General features: G+C 38.5%; 1 protein-coding gene and 1 long non-coding RNA gene across 6 annotated transcripts in view; both read right to left on the bottom strand.

Moving 5' to 3' along the window:
- Positions 1-769: 769 nt before the first annotated feature.
- LOC114289817 (cleavage stimulating factor 64) overlaps positions 770-19,654 on the bottom strand; it is a 78,818-nt gene continuing 59,933 nt past the window's right edge. For 3 of the 5 annotated variants that reach the window (XR_014364781.1, XM_028233629.2, XM_082921484.1), the window contains one exon: positions 6,454-6,813. Coding sequence is in view for 3 of the 5 variants with exons in the window: in XM_028233629.2 (XP_028089430.2) it covers positions 6,759-6,813 (55 nt within the window). In the remaining 2 variants the exon portion in view is untranslated. Of the gene's footprint in view, positions 1,074-6,453; positions 6,814-19,654 lie in introns of those variants that run through there. The other 2 variants (XR_014364782.1, XM_082921482.1) reach the window with 1 other exon arrangement.
- Positions 16,084-17,536, bottom strand: LOC145822921 (uncharacterized). Its single transcript, XR_014364783.1, has 2 exons — positions 16,535-17,536; positions 16,084-16,302 (listed from the first exon to the last, which is right to left on the bottom strand). It is a non-coding gene; the product is annotated as an uncharacterized LOC145822921 (long non-coding RNA).

The raw sequence follows: 19,654 nt of genomic DNA, 5'->3' as shown, positions 1-19,654 counted from the left end.
CTCGGGAATAGGCTTGATTCCTTCTCTGTCATTTCTCCCGTAGAAAAGGGCTTGAAAAAGCTCATTTCTTGAGTTAAGTCAATGCTTGATACTCTTTATCACTTTTCGGACTTAGTGGACGTAATTATCACTTTTGGACAAAATGGAATAAAAGATGAGAAATGGAGAGGTAATATAAAATTGGCTTCAAAATTGGATTGAAACCGACATAAAGGAAACTAATAAAATTGGTTGGATTCGGTCGAACGTTATACCGAATCCATCACTTTTAGAGTCATCACATACTAATTTGTGATGTTCGATGATTCTCAAGGTGTGTCTACCTCCCTTCTTGACTTAACTTCATCACAGGAAGGAAATGTTGTTTGTCTTTCATTTCTTTCATCAAACTTTTGTCCTATCATGTCCAAAATCATCACGCAATCAACTTGCGACCATTGATGGTTTGGGAACCGAACCCACTCTTCTCTTGAATATCTCTATGATATAGAAGGGCAGAAAGGTCAAACATTGCTTAGAAGCACTCTTTCTGTACTATTTTCATCTCAGTGCACAAAACAGTTTTTCTGTCAAAAATTAGGGCAAGGCCTGATCTGTTTGGGCCCGGTCGTGCTTCATTTAGGCCCAGCCAACCTCCAATGTGTGGTACATAGGGCATTTTTAAGAAGTACAGAGCAGTGGCTGATAGTAAACGCAGGGCAATTTCCCAACAAGGTAGTGTAATGCCCCCAAAAAAATATAAATAATCCAACTCACAAGAGAAATGAATATAAATAAGTTAAGGTATTTTCATTCATCAGAGTTCGTATTATAAAAGATATTACATGCATCAGGCATTCATAAATGTTCATCCTGAATCTATAACATGTAATACTAGTTAATAACAACAAAATAATGTCCTACAGGCTTACATCTTTTCAAGACAGTACTTGGTTACAACAAAAAGAGTCATAAGCTCTGTATATATAAAGCTCTAGGCTTGAATAAACATATAAACACAGAATAACAAAATCGAGCCTCCAGCTCCTAAGTCCTTCTAAGCTACGTCCTTGGAGGAAGCATATCACCGGTACCTGAAAATGATTTCCCAAGTAGGGTGAGCCAAAACCAAGTAGAAACAGTGTAACACAATATATGAGATTTAACTAAAATATAAGTGTCAGATATATTCCACGTTTATGACAGATGCACATTCTTCACATGATCACACGATACCGACATTCACATCTAGATCTATTCTCATTTATTCATTTCAGATTAGTTCATTTCATTTCAACTCATAGACCACATTTATACTTTTCCGAATAACCCAACTGAAACTACAACCCAGTGGTTTTCAATCAACATAACTATCACATAAACACTTCAATCTTGCAATTTTACGAAAATTTCGTCCGCGAGATCGGCACCCATGTATACATAAGATTTCAGGACTTTAACCCTGGATACTCCGGCCAACTTAATTTTCAATGGAATCCATCCCCTATCTCTTCTCAAAACATGGAATACATCCCATTTCTCCTCCCAAAACGTTATACATATACAATGTATTTACAAGTATTGTCATATTCAATGACATTCAATTATACATATTCAATGCCTTAACGTACCGTTATATTCAATGACATAATTAAGTGATTAGTTTCAATTCACCTAATCCTTATGCAATTTCTACAACAATCATAACTATCCTCCACCGATAGTCCAATACAATTATTTCTAAACAGATATACAATCCTTATAACAGATAATTTATCAAATTTCCATAGGTGAGTGATTTAAACAAAACTAACTACACCATTCTTTCATGCATCCTCTCAATTTCACATTTCTCCTTTCAATTCCATTAATTATACAAAATAAATTATTCCAAACATTTTAGGGCAAAACTTTCCACTTTCCAAATATTGACCCAAAGGTCAAAATCATTTATTTTAACATAAAACAACCTCACATCCAAACCCCATGATCAATTATATAACACCACATAGAAACCCCTCTTTCTAAATCATGAACCCAAACCCTAGGTTTTCTCCAAACACCCCAAAGTCTCGTCATATATACATAACAACAAATATCTAGGTTAAAGCTCATACCAAAGTATAGAACATCCCTACCTCAAGTGTAGAAGTCCAAAGGAGAAATGGTGGTACTTCAAAAGTGACGAAATCAAACTCTATTCGGATGAAATGGTAGCTCTTGAGATGCTCCAACTCTTTATCAAAGGGAGTAGGGTAGAGAGACCCTTAGATCCTAGGAGATTTATTGAGAGAAGTCGGTTTTTAGAGAGAGAAAGAGCCGATCTAGGGTTTTTGAGTGAAAAGATACAAAAATTCTATGTAAAAATATGCGAGGCTCGCTCGAGCGAAGGAGTTGTCACTTGAGTGACCAGACACAATAAGTGACCTCGCTCGAGTGCAAGAAGCGTCACTCGAGCGCAGAATACACACTTTCAGAAGTTTTACAAACGCACACCGTCACTTGAGCGCAAAAAGCCTCGCTCGAGCGAAGAACACTACCCTCCCAGAATTTTTGCAGCTCTGCAAAAATGTTGGGGGTTCACAAAGCTCCTAAACCAACTAGCAACCAACCTGTCCCAAACATGCCTAAGACATTCCAATACTCAAATAGGAAAGGAAAAAGAGGGAAAGAGACATAAATAACAATATTAAGCCACGAAATCTGAGTCCAGAATACAATAAAGGTTGGGTCAAAACCGGAATTGCTATAGGCAGACAAAGTAATTTCTGAGGAACATTGTCATTAGAGCATACGCGATCATTGGTTTATTTTTAAATGGATTGTTGTAATATCATTATTGTAATAAATTAGGTAGTTATTCATTCTAATTTGTAATAATTAGAGACATTACCATGACTTGTATCCATTTTTGCATACATTGGGTTTGGTTCATCACTCTAACTTTATTGTTACCATTTCTTACTTACTTGAATACTGCATGCTTTGAGTTGAGCCATGTGTCATGTTAAAAAAACCGAACCTAATAGTTGCATTTTATATGTGTTGCATTAGTCACTTGCATATTAGAGCACATTTTTCTTATTGTTTTATTTCCCTTAGCTTGCCTCGAGTAGTAGGTGAGCAATTTTTTACTTTAGCATATTGCATGTATGTTTGTGTTGCCATATCAAGCATATTTACCATGAGGCTAAGTGCGTATTTGATATACCTGTTTGAATGCAATTTTTTGCTTTAGCATATTGCATGTATGTTTGTGTTACCATATCAAACATATTTACCATGAGGCTAAGTGCGTATTTAATATACATGTTTGAATGCCTATGGATGAAGGCTTTTCACTTAAGTTTGGATGATTTGATTAAATGTAAATATGTGCTTACTTTTTCAAGTAACACATATTCAAAACACTTTTCAAAACAAACATGCGATCAATGCATTCCAAAGTAGGCGGAATAGTCTATACTTGTGTGCTTTACATAGTTAGTTAGCATTAATAAACAGAATACGAGCATATAATGTAAATAAAAATCACATCATGATTAGTAGAGGCCGGTTTTTGATCGGGTGAGTGGGGTGCTCAATTCATGACATTCCCCTCTCATACCTAAGTTCCAGAGCTGAGACACTATGGTGATGACGGACAAGTGGAATTTGGCACGAGTCACGGGTTTTCTAAATTTTTCAAAAATATTTAGGTGGCTACTCTGAAATCTGGCAATGCAATCCATTTTTTTGCATTACTGATTGTAAATCGATTTTTCAAAGATTTACCAGATTTGGACTCTCATTTGTGTTTTTCTATTTCACATTGCACTTGTGAAACTAGATTCAGAACCACGAGAGTCTGAATTGTAGGGCTATCGTATCCGAGGAGATTAAACCCTCTGAGGAACACGAAAAGCAAGCTACAAATGCCATCAGGTTTAGCAGCCTCTAGGCACTCAGCTTCAAGCTCCAAATGATGTGATATGTTTTCAAATGTTTTAACATTATCATTGTGAATCATACGATGCTTCATTTCTTCCCAAGAATGAGGAAGTGAGCGAATCACTGGCTAAACTTGTTGCTCTTGTGTCAAATTATGACCCGCTGCCGCTAGCTAACGTATCATAGTTGGCATCACCTTTAAATGTTGCTTCATTGAATGATGCGCCTCTTTCTAATAGGAATCACACTTCATGGTCAACCCGCACAACTTAGCCAAAGAGATGATGTTGAATTTCTATTTGAGAGCCTCCCACATTTCAAAAGCAGTCAAGGAACCTTCAAACTCTGCTATCAACTCATTATGTATGCTGTTTAACATCGTAAAGCGAGCACATCGATCTTTGTTGTGCCATTTTTGATAGGCCTCAAGATCATGACAATCCTGAGCTGTAGTGCCTTGCTCAGGCTTAGTCATCACTTGCTTAAGAGTCTCTAAGACCTCTTGCTCATTTAGAAGATACCGGATCTTACGGCGCCAAATATCATAGTTATTGGCATCTAGCTTTTCTCCCTTAGTCAAATCAGCTACAATGCCTTTTATTGTCATAGTTAACTATATCCAGAGAAAAAGTGCGCAAGGAAAGTGCAATACAGAATAATTTTGCTGCATAAATTCAAATTAAATTTTAATAAAAAATACACATGTCGCAAAATCGAAAATTCACTAAGCTTATAATCATCTCTTGCGCCTCTAGTGATTTTTATCAAACATTCAATTCAATTTAATGCGCAAAAAAAATGAGTAGGTTTATCAAAAGAATAATCCTCCAATACATATGACATGTAATAAGCATGATTTGAGAAATTCACATATGAGCATACCAATACAATAATACAATCCGAAAAATTATAAACAATATTTTATCATAAATTCTAATTAATATTAACCATGCTTTGGGAATAACAATATGAGTTCTAACGTAAAAAATTAATCATGATGTTCCTAACATTCAGAATATTCTAAACAGCATAAAATAAATTTAAGAATTTTCCTAGAATTTTCTATAATGTTCTGTGATTTTTTTAATAAAATAATACACAGAAAATATAAATAAATATTTCAGAAACTGAAACAGTATAATTCTTATACCAATAAATAGCATATGATTTCAGTATACTTCTGTAAAAAAATTCAAGCCCAGAAAATTAATTATGCATGCACAAAAGCATATGAACGTAAAAAATAACCCAGAAAAATATTTTTTTCCGTTTCATAAAATCTAAATTTAAACATATTGTAAAAAAAATAATTATAAGACTAACCATATGAGCCATGCTGAAAACGAAATTATAATGAATATTTTAAGAGCAATTAACGTAGTTTTTTTAAAATTAAAACAACCAAACAGGGCCAAAAAAAAATAAAAATAAAAAATAATCCCATTCCTGCCACAGTTTAGGCACCGCGTGTATCAGCGCATGCGCTAGCGCTCCTGTCAACACTGATGTCAGTATACGCGTCAGTGCAGCACCTCCTGTTGCGCTGTCAGTTTTTTATATGGGCTTGCCTTCTGTCCAGTCCTTACTCGGATTGGACCGTGTTGTTGGGCCCGTAGAGGCTTATTACGGGTCTCGTTTTGATAATCTGAACCGTTAATGTGTAGAAATTGTCGAGTGTTATAAGGCTGTAAAAAATCACGTTAATCGGATATCGATAGCCATGTGATCAAATCAGTTTTATATATAAAAAAAAAAATAGACGATCAATAAATTAACAGTTGACAAAAATCTAATTTAATCACATAACTACCAATATCCGATTAACGTGATTTTTTACAAGCTTATAGTACTCGACGAATTTTACACATTGAACGGTTCAGATTATCAAAACGGGACCCGCAATGGACCCTCACGAGCCTAACAGCACGGTCCAGTCCGATTAAGGACTGGATAGAAGCCAACGCCTTTTTATATATACCGATTTCACATATTTTTTTCATTAATATCTGATAACCTTGAAATATAAAATTACAAATAATGATTCATCATTTATTAATGTAATTTTACAAATATTATATACATGTGAATATTTATAAACAGTATAAATTTAATTGCGGACAAAATAAAAAATATCAGATAAAATCGTTCAGCAGTATTTTATGCAAACAAAAATAATATACATACATATATTAGCATAAAATATTAATTTCATGGCTACTCAATAACACGAAAACACCTTAACAATGGCTCTGATACCAATAAAGAAAATATAATACTATATACACGGCAGAAAACTATATGCATTCAGGCATATCTTGTGGGTAAACAAATTGCACAATAAATCCAACTTAGAAGATGAATCACATACTCTTGAATAATCTCCACAACAATAGAGTAAAACTACTAGAGTTTTACCCACACCAATCACAGTACAAAGGCGAAATGGTTTATGGGAAGAGAACGTATATTTTTTGTTGTTGTAAATACAGAACTCAAGTTCTGATTATATTGAAGAGTTAGGAGACCCATAGGATATATGTATTATCTCAAATAATGTCTATCCAATATCAACAATATCTAATTCATAATTATCATATAATATATTAACAGTTATTCATATTAAAATTATCTCATATCTTGAAATATAATTTATTATTTTATTTGGATCTCTCCTAATCGGGGCATACCACTATGAGCAATCCAATTAGGTCTGGTTTCTAAACCCAATCCAATTTCCAACACCATTTAACAAGTTCCCAACATGTCTGAGCATCTGTTACAATGGTAGAGGATGCAAGAAAAGAAAACCTTTGCTTGATAACCGCTTGCTCTTGATAATCCATTCCATCCTAAGCTGCTCCTCCTTGAAAATTATGCTTGTTCCATGTTCCATCAATGACAAATCTATCAAAATAAGAATGTAAAGATAGAAGAATGATTAGTAATGATAAAATGGTGCAGTTCAAAGTCAATTCCCTCAGACAAAAGAGAATTAGGCCGCATAAGGAACTGATTATTTAAAAGATTTCCAACCCAATTCATAGATGCAATCATCGTATGTCACGCCCCAAGCTCTGTGATAACGCCACACACTTATTTAAGTGAACATACAAGGCTAAGAGTCCAATCACATAACCCACAATGTAAAATACTCAAGTTAAATCCTTAATTATCATAATGCTAAAATCCAAAAAAATAAATAATTCTTATCATATGAAATTGTCCACCAAGTCCACTAATATAATCCTCTAAAAGAATAATAATCCAAGTACTTTAATCATAGTCCTACTCTCGGCACTCCCACAAGTAAAAACCCCGCGCAGCTCTACTCCTCAGAATCGGAAAACAAATAAAATAAAGGTAAGCTAGACAGCCCAGTAAATAACCAACCATCACTACTAGCTGGATCAAGTATACAAAAAAAAAATAGTCGATAACCAATAAATATATTTTTTGCTACCATTTAATAAATGAACAATTATTTTGTAAGATGGTTTTATAGCTGAAAATAAACAGTGTAGCAAAACATTTTAATTGAAAAGACAATGAGGTAATTCGACGATATTTCGTTGTTCAAAATTGATGGTTCGATATTCAATAGTTCAATGATGCGATTCATAAAACCCAAGTCTTAGTGACTACGGTCACTTAGCCCGTGACAAAACCCAGAACCACACATAGGCTGGTGGTAAAACCCCAAAAGAAACTAGTTTCTGTGCCAATAAATAACTCTTATTGGTTAGGGTCCAAATCATAGTCAGACTTAGGGCTGGGCAACAAACCCACCCGCCCGCACAAACCGCCCGACCTTACCCTACCCGCAGTGCTTTGGGCGGTTTCGATGTAGGTAGGCGGGCGGGTGCGGGTCAAGAAATTGGCAAAAGATCGGGTTCGGGTCGAACCCGACCCGCCCGCAACCCGCATCTTTTTTTTTTTTTTTAAAGAAAAAATAACTAGTTATTATTTTTTTTTTTTGCATTTTGGATGGATGGAGATAACTAGTTAGTATTTTTATTTTTACATTTTGGATGAAAGTAAAATTTATTATATGGGCACTTATATACATTATCATGATCTAATGATATTTAAATTAGTGTTACTGGTTTGACTTTTATTTATATATATATAAAAAAAAATCATTATATTACATTAGTCTAGTAGACACAGTTAAATATGATAGTTTGAATTGTCATTCTATTATCACATTATTGCATATTAAAAACTAAACAGTGAAGATTAATCCACTATTAAAATTAGTGTTACTAGTTTGACTTTTAAGGATTTGTTTTTGCATATTTAAATTAGTGTTACTAGTTTGACTTTTAAGGGTTTATTTTTGCAAGCTAAGGAGGAAGATTAATTACTATCCTCAAGCATGGTTCCATATCATCTTATCTAACATGTGGACTATTTATTATGATCATGAATTGTATATCTTGTAATTTAATTTATAACTCTTCTAAAAAAAAAAAAAAGTGTTTAGAAAGTAACAAAAAATGTCAAATTTGCTTAAGTTAAAAAAAAAAAAAAAAAAAAAAAAACTAAACCGCAAACCGAACTGCACCCGCCCACACAAACCGCAAACCGCATCGCGGGCGGTTGCGGGTCCATTTTTCCCCAACCGCATAAGTGCGGGTCGGGTCGTTTTTTACCCGCACCCGGCCAAAACCGACCCGCGAGCAGCCCTAGTCAGACTAGAGTGATGTTCAAAATTTAAACAATACACAACTTTTAAATAAAATATTCGATATTTTCAAAAAAAACATTTAGTACAATTTTCATAATAGTTCCATAAAATATTCAAATAATTTTCATAATAATATTCGATGCTGTTTTATACTTGACCCATATTTTATTTTAAGAGAACATGAAGGCTATATTTATGATTTTAAACGATTCAATATGAATAAAAATGAACCAACAGTGATAGAGGGTTACTTACATCAAACGCTTAGAAATAATATTCCAACACCAATTCCAAACACCCAGCTCCACCACTTCAATCACACAAACCTAATAAATAAAACCTCAAATAAATTAATATTTTTACATGTTACATACACCCACAAAAGCCCCACCATATTAGATTAACGTATTGCTTTAATATCCAAGTAATCAAACCCTTCAACCCAACTTTATAACCAAACACACCCTTATCCACAACACAAAACTCCACTATTTCTATTACCCACCCAAAGTTACACTTACACATTGCACCCAATTCTCAAAACCTAAGTAGGCACCTATAGATCTTCTAAATCCCCTTAATGCATTGATTGTTTAATTCCTCAACATAAACTTAATAATCAACAGTAAAAGCAGATTTTACCTCAACTAATGGGTGTCCCAAAATCACCCAACATGCTACCTCCAATCTCTATTGCGGCCTCACTTGAACCTCTCTTCTCTCTTTTTTTTTTTCTTTTTTTTTTTTTTTTTACCTTCTCAAGCCCTTGCTGCCTATGGAGCAATTCTCAGTCTCTGTTTTGTTTGTTTCCCAAGACTTAAAGCCACAACAAGTGGCTTATTAAACTAATTTCTCAAAGTTACAAAATTACCCATCTAAGTAATAGAAAATATAATGCCATCTCATAACTAATTCTTTGATATTAATAAATGACTAATAAATTAATTTAATTACTAATCTATCCAATAAAATAATTCTACACACAACATGTGTTTTACATCGTAAGCACTTCACCAGGATCCGAGATGACATGGTCAAAAGTGGCTCGGTTTCGACACATCTGAAGACCCTATAAAAATTTAATTGCCTCAACAATAGCTAAATCATCAAGAGCATGTTTGCACCAACCCATCAACCAGTCCTTAACCGATTGAGATATCCCCCTATCAAAATACCTAATTGAGATCCTCTCCAAACAAATTTAGAAATTGGACACTGAAAACATAGATGTTCCAACGTCTTATCCTGTTGCAAACAGCGTGGACATTCTGTGGACAATTTCACACCTCGACTTCTCAGAATAGTTCTAACAGGTAAAATTTGTTAGTTATCACCCCATGTGAAGGGTGATTCTCCATGTACTGCAAGAATTGGCAAAGCCAACACACATGAGCTGGCCATGTTAGGAAGCCATGTGAAGAAGGAATTGGCACAAGCTGGCCATGTGCTGGCCAGCCCCTCCATCCACCATTCTGAAGTGTATAAATGAAGATGGGTGAGAGGAGAACAGAGAGAGAGAGAGCAGAGCAAGCCACAGAGAGTGAGATATGTGAGGCGGAGAGACCGTCTCCCTCGGTGTGAGCGAGGGAGACGGGTGAGTGGGTGAGTGAGGAGAGTGTGAGCTCCTCCTCTATTGTAATTTTTCTGTAATATCTCCATTGTTATAGTGATAACCGGCTACTCTCCCGTGGACGTAGGCATTGGGCCAAACCACGTTAAATACTGTGTCTCCTTGAGTGTGGGTGTGTTTTTCTGCATGGAATAATTTCTATAAGGCCTTGGGCGGGATCCCAAATCCCAACAAAATTCAATACATCAATTTCCATATGAATAATGTCCACTTAGCTGGCCCTCAAAGCTCCTCCGAACAATTACAATTCATAGCAAAGCTGCTACCCACTATGGAGAAATATCCAGACTTAACAGTGTACTACCCATGTTTGGTAAGTTTCCAAACTACCTTATCACAGCATTCCACTTGGGGAATATGCAAATGTAGAATATGCTCCACTATAGACTATGGAAATAAAAGTTGAACCAAATCCTTTCTCCACTCCTTACTGTCTGAATTAATCAAATGATGCATTTGAAAAGAAGAAAAACACTTACCTACCCCTTGACCCTTAAGGCTATTCCTAACTGTAAGAATCTATTCATCTTCGAAAGGATCAATAATTCGACCATCCCCAACACGCCATACCAAACCTTGGTTAAGCAAATCCTTACACCACAAAATACTCCTCCAACTCCAAGAACACCCAATAGTAGGTGGAGCATCGAAAAATCTAGTTGTTCTACAATACTTGGATAACAACATTCTGCTTAACAACGATGCAGGCTCTGTCAATAGTTTCCATGCCACCTTAGCCAAAAGGGCCTGATTAAACATCCCCGGAGCCTGAAAGCCCAACTTTCCCATGTACTTGAGCAAACATCAACTAAACCAATTTTTCCACTACAGTCCTGTCCCTTCATCGTCTTTCCAAAGAAAACGCACAATCATACTTCACACTTATTTAATAAAATACCCCGAGGCTCTAAACACAGAAAGTAAATACATGGGAATAGAAAGCAAATAGTGTTAGGATCAAAGACACCCAGAGAATTATCTCACACACACAGAGAACACAATATTTACGTGGTTCGTCCCAATGCCTACATCCACGGACAGAAATGAGAATTATCACTAAAATGGAGCAAAAATACAATTACAGAGGAGGAGATGAAACTCACTCAACTCACAGCTCTCACTCTCCAATTTCTGATGATTCAAACCTCTCCTCACTCATCTCAATTTATAACCAAGAGAGGAGGAGTAGGTGAAGTGCTAGCCATAATTGGCCAAGGTAGTGCCACCCTCACTATCTTCCTTTAGTGAGTTGGTGTAGCCCTCCACCACCTTCTTTTACAACATGGTGCTACCTATACTATGTGAATGGTGGGCTCATTACCATGTGGGTAGTGGATGGAGCCAACAATTCTCTCCCTCCATGCCCACATGGACAACTGACTTCTCAGCTTGGACTGCCAAGACACAGCTCCCCCTGATTGGATGCCCTGTACCCCCTGCTCGGGATACCCTTGCATTACCGTGCAACTCCTTGCATGATGAACACGGGAGCAACTAGAAAACTTCAGAGTGTGACACATCAACATCCTCAATTTTCCTTGCTCGGAGCTTATTTCTGAACAACCAGCCTTTGCTTTCTGCACTTTAGAACAACTTCCCAGCGATCTCATACGCCCGTTGTCTGTGCTGCAATCCCTGATGTTCGGTTCAGTCTCACTTGTACGTCCGTACTGATGTTTGACAGTTAGCCCTTCTGCCAAGACAACTTCCATCGGTCTGTACAAGTTATCACTATGCAACTCCGTGCATAGTGCTCGCACCCCCTTATTGGAGTGCATTGCAACGCTCACTTTGCGACTCGAGATTGCATCCCTCCTTTCCATGCATCTTTTGAGAGGTTGCAAAATGTCTCTAACACGGAAGCAAAAGAAACTCTCTTCTTCACTGGCATAGTCTCTACAGACTTGGTTTCTTTGCTCTGAACTTTCTTCAAGATTGGCTTCACTGGCTCAGCTCTGTGCACCTTTGAACTGCCTCCTTGCGTTCCCGTGTACCGTTTTCGCCATTCCTGATGAAAGCCTTGCTCAATCATACGCTTTGGTTGCGTATGTTCTCTCTTTGTACCCTTCGACTGGCATTTGACAACACTCATCTTTGTCAAAACTTCTCCTTCCAGTCTGTACAATTTGTTGCACAATTTGCCTTGCAACAATTCTTTATCACCTCTGTGTACATGAAGAACCTCGCCACTAGATGAGAAACAATTTCCTTTTAGATCTAGCATACTCAGGGAGATTAGATTCCTCCGTACCCCTGGCACATGTCGGACCTCAGATAAAATTACTTTTCTTCCATCCTTAGTAAGGAATCGCACTATCCCTATGCCGACAACTCTGTTCACTGTGTTGTTGGCCATCCGGATAATGCTACCGCTGACTCTTCGGTAAGTGGAGAAAAGCTTCCTATCCGCACATATGTGGAACGTACACCCTGAATCCAAAATCCAGCTGGGTGTTTCCAACTCTGACGAGATTGTAAGCATCACCTCTTCATCGTCAGAGGAATGCACTGCAACTGCTGTAGTTGAGGGACCTCCGTGTCCCTTAGCCTTCTCTTTGGCTTGTCTGTCCGCCTTCTTCTCTGGGCAATCTCTTATTACGTGATCCTCTTGATCACAGTAAAAACACCTTCTCGTATTGTCCTGTCTGGACTGTGAACGCCCTCTGCTTTTACTTCTTCCTCTACCTCTGCCCATTTCTCTATCTCTGCCTCTACTTTCTGTGACAAGGGCATAGGACTGCTCTCCTTCCATCTCTTTCTTCCTTGCCTCCTCGTTGAATAAGGCGTCTGTGACCACCCCCATGGTCAGCTTCCCTTCGGGTGCAGAATTACTGAGAGAAACCACCAACGTCTCCCAGCTGTCTGGTAAGGAACTGAGTAATAATAATGCTTGCATCTCATCCTCCAACTCCATTTTGATTGATGCAAGCTGGTTCACAAGGCTGTGGAATTCACTGGTGTGTTCAGCAACAGACACACCATTCTTCAGCTTCAGGTTTATAAGCCTTCTCATTATCAAGGCTTTGTTCCGTGCGGTCTTAGACTGGTACATGCCCTCCAATTTCATCCATAGGGCATAGGCGTCTGTCTCTTGGGCAACATGGTGGAACACACTGTGGTCAATCCACTGTCTGATTTGACCGACAGTCTTCCGGTTAGTTTTTATCCAGTCCCCATCCTTGTCTCCATCTGGTTTGACCCCCTTTAGCGCTATAGGGTCAAACAAATCTCTACAATACAGGACGTCCTCCATCCGCGGCTTCCATATCGCATAATTAGAAGCGTTCAACCGAATCATCGGCCCTGAAGCTAATGTGGATTCCTCCATCATCCAGAAAGTAATCTCTGTTTGAAAAACAGGCTTTGCTGTGAAGTCCGGACTGCTCAAATTAGCCGGAAAAGCACTTCGGATTGCCAAAATAAAAACTGCAAATTTTTGAAATTTTTTTTTTTTTTTTGCAAAATCTGACCGTACGGATGCGTCCGAAATATTCCAAATAGTTGGAAAGCACTATTGGATCACCCAAATCGGACCTCAAATGGCTTAGATGAAGCCAAAACAATTTAAACGGTTCAGATCGGCAGAATCTGGTGCGCCTGCGAAGCACCAGATTACTCCTTCGGTTCTGCTGACGTCAGGCTGACGTCATCGGCTCAGTCAGCGGCTTGGTCAGCGGCTCCGGCTCGGTCAACGCGGCTCCGGCTCAGGCGGCTTGGTGCGCGCGCGTGTGGCGCGTGTCGCGCATGCAATCACGCGTCGTCTTCCTCTGTCCGCGCGTGTAGCGCGTGGGTGAGACTGGTATCACGCGCCGGGTGCCTGAACGGCGCGTGGAGGCGCGTGTCACGACTGGGATTCACGCGCCAACTTCCAGGGGCGCGTGAGGGTGCGTCCGGCACCGTTGGGTGTCTGCTTTATATTTCTGGACTCCTCTCGTCGAGCCCTTGCTCCTAGTATGCTCAAAAACGGATTTCGAGCAATACGATTTCTGGGCAGTTTCGAACAACACGCTGTTTTTGTTCCGAAACGCCACCAACGAGGCTCTGATACCACTTGTTAGGATCAAAGACACCCAGAGAATTATCTCACACACACAGAGAACACAATATTTACGTGGTTCGGCCCAATGCCTACATCCACGGACAGAAATGAGAATTATCACTAAAATGAAGCAAAAATACAATTACAGAGGAGGAGATGAAACTCACTCAACTCACAGCTCTCACTCTCCAATTTCTGATGATTCAAACCTCTCCTCACTCATCTCAATTTATAACCAAGAGAGGAGGAGTAGGTAAAGTGCTAGCCATAATTGGCCAAGGTAGTGCCACCCTTACTATCTTCCTTTAGTGAGTTGGTGTAGCCCTCCACCACCTTCTTTTACAACATGGTGCTACCTACACTATGTGAATGGTGGGCTCATTACCATGTGGGTAGTGGATGGAGCCAACAAATAGTGTTTAGCCAGCACTCATTGGCCCGCAAAAGAAAGCAAACCCCTTTTCCAACCCTGTAACTTAGTTCCAAATCTATGAAGAATATAATTAAAAATATCAGCCTTCTTTCTTGCAAAATTCAAGGAGGAACCCAAATACATTCCAGGTTTATCCACAATCTTGATGCCCAATCACTTCTTTAAGAAGTCTCGAGCTTTCCACAACATATTAGGACTGACAAATAACTCTGATTTGAAAAAATTAATTTTAAGTCCAAATTGACAGCAAAAAGCCTCTAAAAATCATTTCACCACCCAAATCTGATCCGTTACAAAAGGCATAAAAATTAGATAATCATCAGCAAACTATAAATGTGAGATTAAGGGACAATGACAACCAATCACAATACCTCGACACACCCGATGCTCATCCAAATTCTCAAATCCTATAGAAATCGCTTGCATTCTAAGAAGCATGGACACGGACACGTGACACGACACGGATACGACACGGACACGCCGACACGCTAATTTTCAAAAAATGCAGGACACGACACGCGGGGGACACGCATGAAATATATAATTTTATATATTTATTATATGTTATATATATGAATATATCATTCAGAGATAATAAAAATATTAAATATGACAATAATTCTTATGAATTTATATGATTTTTGTTTTATTATTGTATCTTAAGTTGTTTTGTTCAAACTTATAATTGGTTTCACATGTGTCTAATTGATAGACACGTGTGTTTAAGAGATACACATGTATTCTCCAAGTGTCCAAAGAGTGTCCGGGTCTTTAAAAAATAGGACACGTTTTAAAGAGTGTCGGACACGTGTCGGGAAAGTGTCCAAAGAGTGTCGGTGTCCGACACGGATACGACACGGATACGTTACCTTCTTAGAACTGTCCGTGCTTCTTAGCTTGCATTACTAACAGAAATAAATATGGAGAAAGAGGATCACTATGGTGCAATCCAGAACGCGGTTGGAACCAATCAGATCTCCTGGAATTTAACAACACTAAAAAGGACACAATAGATATACGTTGGGAAATTAATTGAATCCAACGACTACTAAAGCCAATCTCCCCATAATCTGTAATAGAAAATTCCAACTCACTCTATCATAAGCTTTATTCATATCTAGGTTAAACGCAAAATGCGATTTCTTCCCCCCTTTCTTCTTACGAATAAATTCCACCAACTCATGTGCTAGAAGGATATTATCAGAAATTAATCTACCCCCTACAAAGGCATTTTGAAAAGGCGAAATCAAGTGAGGAAGGGCAGTACGTAATCTATTAGCAAGCACCTTGGCAACGAGTTTATATAAAACATTACAGAGACTAATAGGTCTGAAATCATTAATCATTTAGGGAAATTTAGTTTTAGGGATCAAAGCCAAAAAGTATGATTTAACTCTTTATGCATTACTCCTGAATTAAGAACAGAAAGCACCAAACATCAAACTGAGCTACCCACCACATCCCAATGACACTGACAGAACGTAGTTATCATACCATCAGGCCATGGAGCTTTCAAGGCCCCCATAGAAAACAATGCATCATCAATCTCTTTCTCCAAGAAATGAGCATCCAGACATGTTTTTTGCAAAGCACTTAAACGACCACTAAGGCCTCGTTTGGGAACAGGCTAATTTAGTAATTTTTTGGTTATTTGGCTAAAAAGGTAGGTAAAAAAAACATGTATGTTTGGGATGACTTTTTGGCTAATTACGAAAAGATGTGCAAAAAGTAGAGAGAAAATAGAATCTTTGACTTTTTGGTATGGGTTGTTGGCTTTTTGGTTAATTTAGTAACTTTTTGACTAATTAGCTAAAATAGCCTCTTGCCAAACGAGGCCTAATAATATGCAAAAAATTAAAATGTGACGGAAACTCAAAATTAGATTGAGTACCTTGAGACACATATTGGAATAGCTTCCTGAAATGGCTCACAAACACTTACTGAATCTCATTTTGATTAACAATAAAAGACCCATCTTCATTCCTCAAAAAAACCACTCGTTTTTTCCTTGTTCTAAGGCCTCGTTTGGGAACAGGCTAATTTAGTAACTTTTTGGCTATTTGGCTAAAAAGGTAGGTAAAAAAAACTTGTATGTTTGGGATGACTTTTTGACTAATTACGAAAAGATGTGCAAAAAGTAGAGAGAAAAGAGAATCTTTAACTTTTTGGTATGAGTTGTTGGCTTTTTGGCTAATTTAGTAACTTTTTTACTAATTGGCTAAAAAAGTAAGTCCCCAAACAGGGCCTAAGAGACACCATCAAATGAAAGTATCTTGTATTCCGATCTCCCAACTGAAGCTATACTGCTTCGCCTTTTGTGCCCGGTACACCTCTTGCTTGTCCAGCAACATATCCAACTTCTGTAGCAACCGTTGATCCTCGAAACCCTTAGATACCAGATTCGGGGTTGATTGTACGTCGAATAACTTTTGCTTAACTTCCTCAATTTGAGATGCCAAACTACGATTTGGAAGGGAATTCCAATTTTTCAAATGTTTCAATGTTAATCATTGATACTGAATAACTTCTCCAACACAAGACCCTGTTACTAGTTGAGCCCATACCTTTCGGAAAATTTGGGCTGTGGCCTCGTCCATAAGCCTAGCTGCCTGAAAATAAGCATCTCTCCATCTGTGATTCACATAAGGAGTTGTATCAAGAAAAATGGGACCATGATCCGAACGTTGAACAGGAAGAGGTAGTAAGAAAGCATTCCTGAATTGTGTCATCCACTCGATTGACAACACAGCACGGTCCACCTGCTCATAAGATACCTACAATCCCTTTCTATTATTGGTCCAAGTAAAACCAAACCCTGGAGAAGGAACCTCAACCAGCCCCAGCTGGCCCATAAAATCTACCAACCATTGCATTCTCGAAATACTCGACTTCGCCCAACTCTGGCTTTCAAAAGGATGCAAAACCTAATTGAAATCACCCATTATAACAAACGGCCTACGTAAATCAACCACAAACTTGGAAACATTATCCCAAACCTCTTTCCTCAAAGCAACTTTTGGATGCCCATAAAACAACAAATGTACCCAGACCTCCATTGCAGCTTCTTTAATTTCCAATGCTATAAAACGATCACATCGCTTAAGCATGGTAATGTCTTGAGAATCATCCCATGCAGCCCATAGCCCACCACTCTGACCATCACTATCGACTCATGTCCAGTGTTTGAAGCCCAGAGTTAAACCCAGCACTTTTAACTTGTCAGCTTTCATTTTCGTCTCAATAAGAAATATTAAATTAGTCTCTAAGACTAGGTCAATGCTCGAGCTATTCAAATTGTCAAAGGGTGACCCATCCCTCAACAGTTCCAACTTAAAACCTTCATAGCGACCGCAGAGGTTGTTGAGGGGCAACCTCCGTAGAAAACCTATTAAACTCCACACCTGATTCTTCAAGCAAAAAAATCTATCAATCTAGCAGACTCTGATTCCATAAAAAGATTATCAAAAAGTTCATCTGAAACTGGATACCTCCTTGAAAAAATTTCGGGTTCACCATCACATCCATCAAAGCTATCCAAAGACTGAGAGCTAGAGTTCGAAACCAACACCTTCGCTGACTGCACACCCTCTGCATTCACCTCCAATTCACAGAATTTTTGTCTCCAAACTTCCTCTGATTGCTCGGACCATAATCTAAAAGTTCAATCTCCTCTGACCCAAGCACTAGACCATAAAGGGATAACGCAGCCATCGCAGAGCGCAGACGCCGTTTGCAAGCCCGCCTCTTAACTCGTAAGGGAGAGGGAGAATTCTTCCTTTTCGCGATGCGCCGCCGATTCCATTGTCCAGAACGACCAGCTAAAGAGGGAACTCGCCTACTACGAGCTGCAAATGAGAATGAAAACCCAAATATTCGCAAACGACCCCTTCTACGCACACATAAACGCTGACGATCTTCAAACCTTTGACGTCGAGAGATAGATGATGATGACGACACCGAAGAACCCACCACCGGTGGAATCAATGGCAAAGATGACCCTGAGGACTCCAGAGTGGAAAAGATTAAACGCGGCCTAGAAGAACCAGCTCCACTATCAAAAGGCCGACGTCTAGAAAGAGATATTCTAGAAAAATCCTCCTCAAAACGGGTGATTATTCAGAATTTTCAGAGTTTTGTTTAATAAGATTTTGATTGGTAAAGAGACAACGTTAGGAATGAGAGAGTAAGATAGAGCTATTAATTAATAATTAATTTAGAGTAAGGACATGTGGTAATATTCCGGAATTATTGAATAATTTCCCCCGCACAAAACTTGCTTCTTCATCAGAACCCTGATCAGCTCAGCACAAAGCTTTTCCTTTAACCCCATCTTCAATCTGATCTTTATAATAATAAGAAAGCCTGGTGCTACAATTTAGGCCCACTCCAGTGGGCTTACAAATAACAAGGGCATGTTGTGCTCTAGATCTTCTAGCCCGCCTATAATTATGACGATCCAGGCCCACATTACCTCGGTCATAAGTCTTAGCCCTGTGGATCCGAAATTCTCATTTAGAGCCCAACCAAGATAATGGAGAATTAAATAAACCCACTGATTGTTTCAGCCATAAAGACATCCAACGACCCTCTTCAAAGTCAATCTCAGAATTGGTACCCTCCCTCCACTGAGACAAAGACAATTGTAAGTTGGACCCTTGACTACATACACTATCACCATTAACAAGACTACCTACATTGATACCCAAACCAACCAAATTATATTATTTACGCGACTTAATTTCCAAATCACCTACCGTCTAAACATCATCATCACCATCTTGCAAAGTAAGCAATGCATCCGAACCCAAAAACCCCAACACCCGAACCGCATCCATCATCTCATCCACTAGACTCGAAGGTCGTAACGAACCCTCCATCGCCGTCACTACCACCAACAATCCCCGATCCCAACTAGCTTCATATTGCGAAACAAAAGCATCTAGATTCACCAAATTC

Source organism: Camellia sinensis, chromosome 3, assembly GCF_055761805.1.
Source record: "Camellia sinensis isolate YWXY chromosome 3, ASM5576180v1, whole genome shotgun sequence".
NCBI lineage: Eukaryota > Viridiplantae > Streptophyta > Magnoliopsida > Ericales > Theaceae > Camellia > Camellia sinensis.
This window is presented reverse-complemented; position numbering and strand designations above follow the sequence as displayed.